Source organism: Orbicella faveolata, unplaced genomic scaffold (assembly GCF_042242905.1).
Source record: "Orbicella faveolata isolate gen_17 unplaced genomic scaffold, um_ofav_v1 contig_27, whole genome shotgun sequence".
Taxonomy (NCBI): domain Eukaryota; kingdom Metazoa; phylum Cnidaria; class Anthozoa; order Scleractinia; family Merulinidae; genus Orbicella; species Orbicella faveolata.
Genome location: NW_028301555.1, coordinates 7,559,239 through 7,569,148, shown reverse-complemented (window position 1 = coordinate 7,569,148; position 9,910 = coordinate 7,559,239). Strand labels below are relative to the sequence as shown.

Below are 9,910 nucleotides of genomic sequence, written 5' to 3'. Positions count from 1 at the left end.
GCCATGTAAGCAACTAACGAAATATGCTCCATAAAAAAAAAAAAGTGTCACACATGGTAACGTGAATACAACCAAGTGCCGATAAAGTGTAAGACTACAGCCTTGTTCCTAGAAACCGCGCGCTTTCGGTCAGCTTTGACTGAACCTCCTGCTCTTGACAAAATCCTGGTTCAGTTCTCCTCCTCAGGGCTACTCGTTTCACCGACCACGTGGCCAAAGAATCGATCGAGGTTGGGAAACCATTTTTTCTGTAAAGTTTTTTTTTTTATTCGAAACGTACGCAATCAGCGCCAATGCGAAGCGTACAAAAACAGTCTTCACACAGAAAATACCGATATTTTATTGTAGCAACGCGTCAGCCAGTTACGGCTATAAGACGTTTTTTTGCGTAACTTGTACATAACTATAAATAGTGTTTTATTTTATGCCATAATTTTTAACCCACTGTTAATAGAAGAGAGAGGAAAAAAAAAAAAGAAAACGTGCTTTTAAGTACGCACTCTACAAGACAACACTCACTGACAAAAACTATAATTCAACGCCAGGAAAAAAGGTTATTCTATATATATTTGTATCATATATTGAAAGCATTACATAGGCGATCCTACGTTAGACCACAAGGTCCAATGTCAATGTACAATTTCTCCCCACCGTTCACCGTAAATTCCTTACAGAAACTTAGGGAGATTTTGTTTAACATCAATTTAGTTGTCCCTTTAATTTACCATCCCCATCGAAAATTTGCTACCTTCTACATTTTACTTGCTCTCCATATTGCAAAATTTTCAAATAATACTGAACTTCTGATAGCATGAATACAAAAGAAAATACGCCGCTTTGCAAAATAATCTGTTGTGGCCAAATTTGTGTTGAGTACTGAAGTCACCAAACTTCTAGGCCAAAGATTGCATGGAATTTCCTAAAGTTCTGGACTAACAACCTGGCACTGACCTAAGCTCATAGGTTGCAGTATCAATAACCAAAACTACGAAATTGGAAATTACGTTTCCTTTACAGTGCTATGTGAGTATTCTTTAAGGTTCTCGTCTGAATTAAATTGAATTTCCAAACTATCCCGACCCGCTTCAATTAATCTCCCCGCAGTCAACTGAATTCTATCTAATTCAATTCGGGACATGTTTTGGATCACGTTCGTGACAACAAAGTGATTGGTCAGTAATATTACACGTCATAAATTCGCGCCAAAAGGAACGGCCTTGATTGGCCAAATGCGCTTATGACGTCACAGCCCGCCGCCACTCCTGTCCACTGGAATTTCTTCAGTTAAATGTTTGTGATGACGTTCAATGATGACGGCAAACCGATTGTTGGCAATCGCTCCTGTCTTGAGAGCACTCATCATCTGAGAGAAAAAAAAGCTGTGAATTTCAATTCTCCTAACTGGTTGGGTAATGGGCGACCACGCACCGTTTACAAGGGTCTTCATGATTCGCCAAACGAAACAATAGGTATACAACACAAACAATGCCCCTAGCCCTAAAAACAAAAGAGGTGCAGATTAACAAGAACGAATCAAAATAGAAGTTTTAAAGAGGTGGAGGTCATCTGTGGGTAAATTCTTATAAATTCTCCTTTGAGAATTTGGTGCTACATCAAAGATCGCACCCACTAGTTGAAGATTTTGGTTACTGAATTCTCACCACCTGACAACTCAGCCATGTATTGATGTTGTACAACGATAAATTAGATGTTGATCACTGCTGGCGGAAGGTATAGAACTTCGAAAACTGGTGGTCCATACCGCCGGAACTTATCCCAGTTTCTGTAGCATGAAGTGACTAGAAGCATTTCTACTCCCCCCTGGTTGGGAAGCTAGTCCATCACAAGGTTACCCCCAGTATTAAATTTGCCCTTACCCATTTATACGCCTGGGTGGCGTGAGGCACTGCGAGAGGAAAGTGTTTTTCCCGAGAACACAACGCAGCCTCAGACTCTTACCCAGTCGCTATTTACGGGTCAGATTGGATTGCTTTAGCCTGCGAACAGGCTCCCGGCGAGGACGGAAAAAAAATTCTGCGAGCAAAGTGAGCAGACGAGCGCGAAACTGAAGAATTCAGAGGGCGAAGCGATCGGGGCGGGACAGGGGGGGCTCCCTCGTTCGTGCGGGCTAGACGGGAGCGTGTTCGCAGGCTTGGATTGTTTCAAAGAGGGAGCGGTCTGGATCGAGTACTAGTCTGACGCCGCCTGCCTACATTTCTTACCTGCAAAAACTCGTCCAATTCCACGCAAGAATTCCTATTAGTATCCACCTCAGCTATCACATCATGAAGTTGTTTATCAGACACTTCCTCTCCCATTTCTTTCAGCATGTTTCTCAAGTCCAGTGAGCTTACACAGCCAGTCTTGGATTTGTTGACTCGCTGGAACACTCTCTCGTACTCCTTGATCTCGTCTTCGCTAAAATTGACCTCCACGCGTCGCACGTGCTCTTGAACGTCCAATCCCATGGCTCCGAGAAACTTGTGCGTTTCAGCTATTTCTGCCTGGTAAATGAAAAAGCGACTCAGAAACTACGACAGCGTCCACCCAACACCGGAGAAATTTTAAAGCGCAGCTTTATTTCTACGGTTAGGCCTACCATCCACACTAATCTGCTTTTCGAAACGCTCTTCAAACCGCCGGGAGGAATTTGAAAACGCCAGCTTTTCGTTTTCTTGTGGACGGAACGCATTTGAAAACGGAACTTTTCGAAAGCGATGGCGTCACGGTAATCATGTGATTTCTTTGAATAAGTTTTCCCCAAACACAAATCCAAAATGACCGGTGATTGTTGCGTTATAAAATTCTTCCGGCGTAGTGTGGGCGGAAAACATTTGATGCGTTTTCAGAATGAAACCTCCGTTTTCAAATTTTTCCGGCGGGGCTAAAACGCACTCCTGTGTAACAGACGTGGTGATCCCGATCTGGTGAATTCTAGAAAAATTTGTCCCCGCAACATGTTGCATGAAAATCAGCTGGTTTGAATTAGTGAGTCATGAAGCAGGGACAAAATGACCTCAATTTTCAATGTTGCATCGTGTGTACTGCTCTTGCAAACTGTCCCCGCTACAACATAGAAATGAACCAATATCCGCTTCGTGTGCATCAGCTTGCTTACTGTCCCTGCAACATGCACCCTACACGAACAGGCTTGTTCTCGCTTTACGACCCCACAACATGTCTTCTAGTGTGTGCCGACCTTAAAATTTTACATCTCGTTTACCTCTTTCTTTGTTTTGGACCACTTCAGTTCCTTCGCCATGATCTCGGCAATCTTCGGAATAGCGTCGGCCGCAGCCTCGGCGTTTAAGAACGCGAGGCGCGTTCTTCTGGCAAGGATGTCTACGATCGTGCACGCGTATTCCTTGACAGCGTACTGGATTTCCGCTTCGATGTACGGAAATTGTTCCACAAGTCGTTTCCCCACGACTGGCCAACGACTTCCGGTTATACTGGCTAGTTTGGCGACTTCCGGTGCCTTGTTCCCATATGTATGAGACAAGTGTTTGGCAACCTGTTCAAGGAACATGGAACAAATTTTGCAGTTAACATATAAAATCTCCTTACCAAATCAAACAATTTCTGTAAGTTTCCTAAAGAGAATTTGACACGGCATCATTGCAAGAAAACTCTAAATAAAACATTTCAATAGCTTAGAAAACTTTCAGTATCCTCAAGTTAATTGAGACTTGCTTAGTTGTGAAGTTTAAGCCTGATTTAGACGCAAATTCTTTCTACTGGTCTCCATCGATTTCCAACAAAACTTGTTGGGGGGAGATTGTTCTTCCACTTATAAAAAACATCATTGCAATTTTTTTTAACATCTAGTAGCTTTTTCTTTCGTGACATTCAGGTTTGACCCCGCAATAAACTTTACGAAAAAATCTGATGCTTTTTGTTTCACGATAAGGTCTGAATATCATCTCAAGTGCACAAGTAAACAGGGAAAACTATTTCACTTCACGTCAACCAACCTCAACTTCGAGACCAAAATCTTGCACAAGTCGAATGAAGTCATTTGACGAGAAACCCTCCCCTCCCTCAAGAAAAAGTCCATCTGTTTGACAATCCCTGGCCGGCTTGAGCCCGCGCTCCTTAATAGCAGTTTCCATTGTGTCAACTGCCATGGATCGGTATGTCGTCCATTTTCCACCAGCGATCGTTACCAGTCCACTCTTGCTGACCAGGATCAGATGGTTGCGTGCGATCGAGGCGGTGCTTTTGGAGTTGGGGTCTATAACCAAGGGTCGGATTCCGCTCCAGGCCGCTAGGACATCACCGCGGCGAACTGAAAGAGAACGTTGTTACAAATTTACATATTTTGGAAGAGGATTTTATGTCCACCGAGACCATACTTTAAGGTTAGTAACGCTCTCAACGATTTTAAACGCGGAAGACGGTGAGAGTTTTCTCCTGTTTTACAATAAGACTGGCATACTCTCAGCTATTTCAACCACGCTTATGACGGCTGACGAGACTTGAAGAAAACCAACATAACTTAACATCCAAATAACACACCCCAAGCCTCACGAACTCTCTACTTTATCCGGCCTTAACACTCCATTTCCAGAACACCAGTCAGTTTTCTCGTGTTAACGCAAAAGTTGTCTTGCATTAAAACGTTCCGCTTTCGCAATGAATCCAAACGTTTCATTCCGGGATCTTCCACGTAACTGGAAATTTCCCTTCTCAAGACATTTACCAAAAATACGGAACATTTCTAAGATTTTTGCGATTTTCTTCGGTCCCATCCGTATGTTGACTTCCATTGGTTGTTGCTAAGCTACGAATTTTCGCGCGCAAATAACAACCAAGCAGAGAAACTTCACAGACCTCTATAAGGTTACGTCAACAGTACGGAATTTTATTAGATCTCTCGTCGTGTAAGCTTCGTGAAGTGTCATGTTAAGTAGAGGTTAATGTTACTGTATGACTCACCATCTACGTCTGCGCTGAGGTAATGTTTGATCTCACTAAGGATAAACTGAATCTCCGCTTCTTTAGGTGCAGGGTTGTAGGACAGTTCTGTTGGAGAATCAGTCGTGCCAGCGATCGTCTTTCCTACAACATAATTTTTCAATTAATCAACCAATCAATCAATCAATCAATCAATCAATCAGTCAGTCAGTCAATGAATCAATCAACTTTATTTGTCACTGGTTCATGCCACAACTAACGAGAAACACAATTCCGCCCTATCAGTCCTTTGCCTTCTGTTTCCGTAATAAACAGTAAGTAATATAAGTACACAAGTTTAACTTACCCTCCCATGGAAGGAAGAATATGACACGTCCATCACTTGTAGCAGGATCCAAAAGTCCCATGTGTTTTGGACTGAAAAAAAGGATCATTGTGGTACAATGTAAGTTATGGCTTTCAGCTGCAAGTACAGAGTGTGTGACCTTTTCTGGTACTGTTTATTATGCTTTACAGAGTGGTTTTAACTTTGACATCAGTGGTTGGAACTCTAGTGTGTGTGACCATTCAAATGAAAGCTGTTAAGCACTAGTTCTATCATATGGTGCTGTAATTTATGTTACATAAGACAAAATACCTGTAGTAATCTGGCAGTACAATATGCACCCCTGAGCTTGGCTGACAGATATCAGAGTCCATTGGGTCATCCATCTTACGGATTCCATCAGTAAATGGGCCAGTGGCATTCACGACACATTTGGCTCGTATATCAAATTCTTCACCAGTTATCGCATCACGAACATGTGCTCCACAAACTACTTCATCCTCCTTGCCTTCCTCTGGGATGTGAGTACAAATTTTGTGTTAATTAATTTACAACAAGCCACTCCTAAAGTACAGCCAGTTGTAAAGATCCTTGGTTAGTTTTTTATAAATACTCTACAAGTGAATTATATATGAAAGATCATATATTTGAACTCAGTACGGAGAAAGATATGAAGACATGATAGATCACTGCATTTATGTACACAACTTAAGCAGTTGTGAAATATAAGCCTGAAAAAAATTCAGGCCTGAGCGGGATTCAAACCCATGACCTCTAAAAAACTGGACAGGTGCAGTGCTCTACCAACCGAGCTATCAAGCCAACTGGGTGCTCAGTGGTCACTTTGTGAGTTGATAATATACCCATAAATGGTGAAGAATACAAGTGAATAGATGAAAGATCATTTATTTGAACTGCAGGGAAAGATATAAAGACATGATTGATCATCGCAGTTATGCACACGTTGTGAAATTAGAGCCTGAAAAAAATCCAGGCCTAAACAGGATCCCATGACTTTCTTTACACACTGCAGATCCCTGACTGTGTTACAGATAAGAAAAAGTCTTGCCACTGAACATGGTGGGTTACCTGACCTAAAAAGTTTTTAAAAAACCTCTGACAACTTGGTGAAGCCCTTTTCTGTTGACCTAACACAATTCCTCACTGACTGGTCCCCTTGTCTTCAAATCATATCATGCCCAGTATTTTTAACTGGGCACACAATCATTAACATGTTTACCACGTACCTTTCTTTTTGAGTAGAGACAAGACTTCCATATGATTGGCAACAGATGCTCCATGTCTGACAGCCGTCAAGGCAATAGCTAGGTTCATTCTTGCATCATTGTGCTGACCTATAAATACAACCTCAGCCGCTAAATAACAATAATATTGCCTGGCAACTTTGGCAAGGAGTGTGCACAGAGAACCATGTTGCTGAAACCTTCACAATGCACTGCAGACCTACCACAATGTTTGGGAATAGTTTTAAATTGCCATTTAGAATTAACAGCATTGATGTCCCTATACTGGGGTGGTGTCTTGGTGAGGGTTTCAGGGAACTGCATGTATAGATAAATGTCAAATATAAAAGAATTTAGCTCACCATCATAATAAATAATTGCACCACATAATTTCTCCTTTTTAAGCATCGGAAAAAGCTCCACTGCTTTCTTCTTTCCAACAACATAGCTACTCTTAAGCAACTTTCGGCCGGACACAAGGTCATACATCTTGATTCCTGCCCAGAAATAAGGAAGCTGCCACCATCTAAAATGGACACACTATACATTAATTGCTGTTAATACTTCTAGTAAGGACTGGTCCACTGCTTGTTGAGCCTTTGCACCATCCTCTCAAGCCCATCAATTTAATATTAAAAATCACTAATGTAAGCAAGTATCAAACAATCTTTCTCCCCTTCAAAACAGTTATAATTTTTACTTCTCAAGGCTATTGTAGCTGCACTAGATTTCTATGGCTGGTTTATTAAACATGAAGACTGAGATTTCCATGTGACTATGTATATGAAATTTTCAGTAATTGGAACTACTAAACATATGTACAGAGAGCCGTTAGGTGATTGCCTCATCCTTTTGCTCCCTTTTTCTTCACATGCCACTTTGCCACTCATTTAGAAGGCTTTTACTTTAGGTAAAAAAAGTTTTCAGTGATGAAAAACACACCACTTAATTTTAGTTAAGCCAAAGGAGACATAGACTCAAGACAACATGGAGGAGGACAGCAGAAGAGAAGAGAGAAAGAGCTGGGTGGACGGCCTGCAGTGAGGTGTACATTGCAGTGGCTGACAGAGCTGGTTTGCAGTGAAGTGCAGAGGCCTTATATGCCAAATGTTCTGGAGAAGATAGGTACAGGTGAAATTTTAGTTTCAGTTAGTTAAGGCATGCACTTTCATTGCTGGACTAAACAAACGAGTTGAATTCATTGCTTTCACACAGGTCACCCATGAATAATTGCTACAGTTACCTGTAAACTGGTAGCATGATTGGTAATGGTGCAGATAAGTGCGGTGCAATAGCCAACAGGTTAGCTCTTTCATGTAATGCTTCCTTCACAAGGCGATACTGCAAAAACAAAAATGTGCATAATTATGTAAAGTTAACCAGTAAAATAATACTGTTATATGAGACATCAAATTACAGTTGGACCCTCTCATTTTCATTAAACCATAGGAATCGTTCTTACAATCCTATTTATCTCCATAGTGAAATTCAGACAAATAATGATCTCACCTGCTCTCTATCCAACTGCATAATGGCTTTTTGTAGATACCGCACACCACCATGTATCAATTTGGTGCTTCGACTACTGGTTCCTGAGGAAAAGTCATCCCTTTCCACCAATGCTGTATTAAGACCTAAGAAAAAAAACAAAAGTTGAGAGGTGTTTTGACTGGGCCTTAACTGCCTTCACTAGCCTAGGAAGATTATACAATGATACTGGATAACTCAATGTGTAGTTCCAGAAAATATCCATACCTCCCCCACAGAAGGGAATTTTTCTAAGTCCCCCCCCCCCCCCCACCCCTCTGGAAATTGCGATTGACCTTCATACATGCCTTCAAATTTTTTGGTCTCACAGAACCCCCACCCCACAGGAAATTCCAATCCCTTCTGTGGGGGGAGTATGGATATTTTCTGGAACTGAACAATGCAGAGGTCAGTAAAAAAAAAACAAAAGGTCCCTGCATCTAATTACCATGCTATTACTAAAGAATTTGAGACTGTCAACTTTAATAATATCCATACTCCCCCCAACAAAAGAGATTGGACTTTCCTAGGGCTGAGGGGTTCTGTAAGACCAAAACATTAAAGAAACGTGTGAAGCTTAATTGGAATTTCCAGAGTGATGGGGGGGGGGGGGGGGAGGTCACCTTCCGTGGGGGAGGTATGGTTATTCCTGGAACTACACAATCTCTTACCTCTGGTGACGGCATCAAGGGCCACTCCGCATCCTGTAGCACCTCCCCCTATCACTAACACATCAAATTCTGGAGTGTACTTCAGTGAGTTGGTGTGAACAGTTCTTGATGGTAAAGGAACATTTGGTCTCACAACTGCTACATTTTCTGCAGCATTTACTGTTAAAAGAGAATTCTGAAACAGAATTCAAATTCCAAATTTATGCAAAAACAACAACATTTGCTCTGTCGGGATATCCTCTTTGAGGGAGTAAAAGAGGAGGGTCAAAGTCCTGCTTTTTGTTTCTCTTCTCCAGAAGAATCAAATTGCATAATGTTCTTTGAAACAAAAAGGCTAAGACCACAGAAATTACAGTTGCACTTCCTAGCGTTTAATAAAGATCGGATAAAACGATTATAACAGAACACGTTCATTAATAAAAGCCTAGAACAAACTGTTCCAGAGTGCCTGACAAATTAGTTAATGACCCATGAAGGTCGATGCAAAAACACTTCTAGGCTAATGCAAGTCCTTAATTAAACTCAAGCATTCTTGGCAGAGTCAAGTATTCGGCAGCTCCAGAGGGAAAATTTTCTGTAACAGTATAATTAATGTACAAAATTCTGTGTACAAGTAAAGTTAAGCTTATGTAATTTACAAACCTGTTGACCACTGTCACGAAACCTGTAATATGCATAAAGTCCACCGCTAACGGCGGCTGTTCCACCCAAAATACGAGCATAAGACATCACAAAACGAACTGAACAGTCTGTGAATAGACACAATGGCTAACAGAATGTCAGAAACGCTTCCAGAATGTTGAAAGCGGCCGACTGTGTGGCGAAGTCTGAGTCACTTCATTGGCGATCGATTTTGTTGAACTCTCTCAAATGACCAAACAAGGAGGCTTTCCAATAGGAGAATCAGATGGTATTGTACTAATAAAAAAAATATACTTCGGCTGGAGAGCTTTTTTGATGATCCTAACCAAAGAACATACAGCCCCGGCCGGAGGGATTTAGAAAGTGAAATGACAAACCACTAACCCTACCCAGATCCCCTCATTGGGGCTACTGAAGTTCCCAGGCCTCCGTAGTTGGGAGGTTAGGGAGTCACGGAGTCACGTAGTCACGCAGGCGTTGCGTCACGTAACCTAGTCAGACTACCTGGTATCTATAGTAGAATTTGCCTTTTTAAAAGGTCAAGGTCATGCTTGCATGCATCATATTGCGACTTTACTTGACGC

The 9,910-nt window shown here is 41.6% G+C and overlaps 1 protein-coding gene across 1 annotated transcript; it reads right to left on the bottom strand.

Annotated features, from left to right (window-relative positions):
• Positions 1–316: 316 nt before the first annotated feature.
• LOC110054827 (glycerol-3-phosphate dehydrogenase, mitochondrial-like) lies at positions 317–9,717 on the bottom strand. The gene is made up of 13 exons (XM_089297207.1): positions 9,327–9,717; positions 8,685–8,859; positions 7,996–8,120; positions 7,730–7,827; positions 6,849–7,012; positions 6,490–6,597; positions 5,555–5,756; positions 5,264–5,334; positions 4,939–5,061; positions 3,975–4,288; positions 3,224–3,514; positions 2,223–2,504; positions 317–1,363 (listed from the first exon to the last, which is right to left on the bottom strand). Exons 1-13 carry the CDS (start codon positions 9,411–9,413, stop codon positions 1,244–1,246), a joined length of 2,160 nt encoding a protein of 719 aa, XP_089153333.1. The 5' UTR covers positions 9,414–9,717; the 3' UTR covers positions 317–1,243.
• Positions 9,718–9,910: the final 193 nt, after the last annotated feature.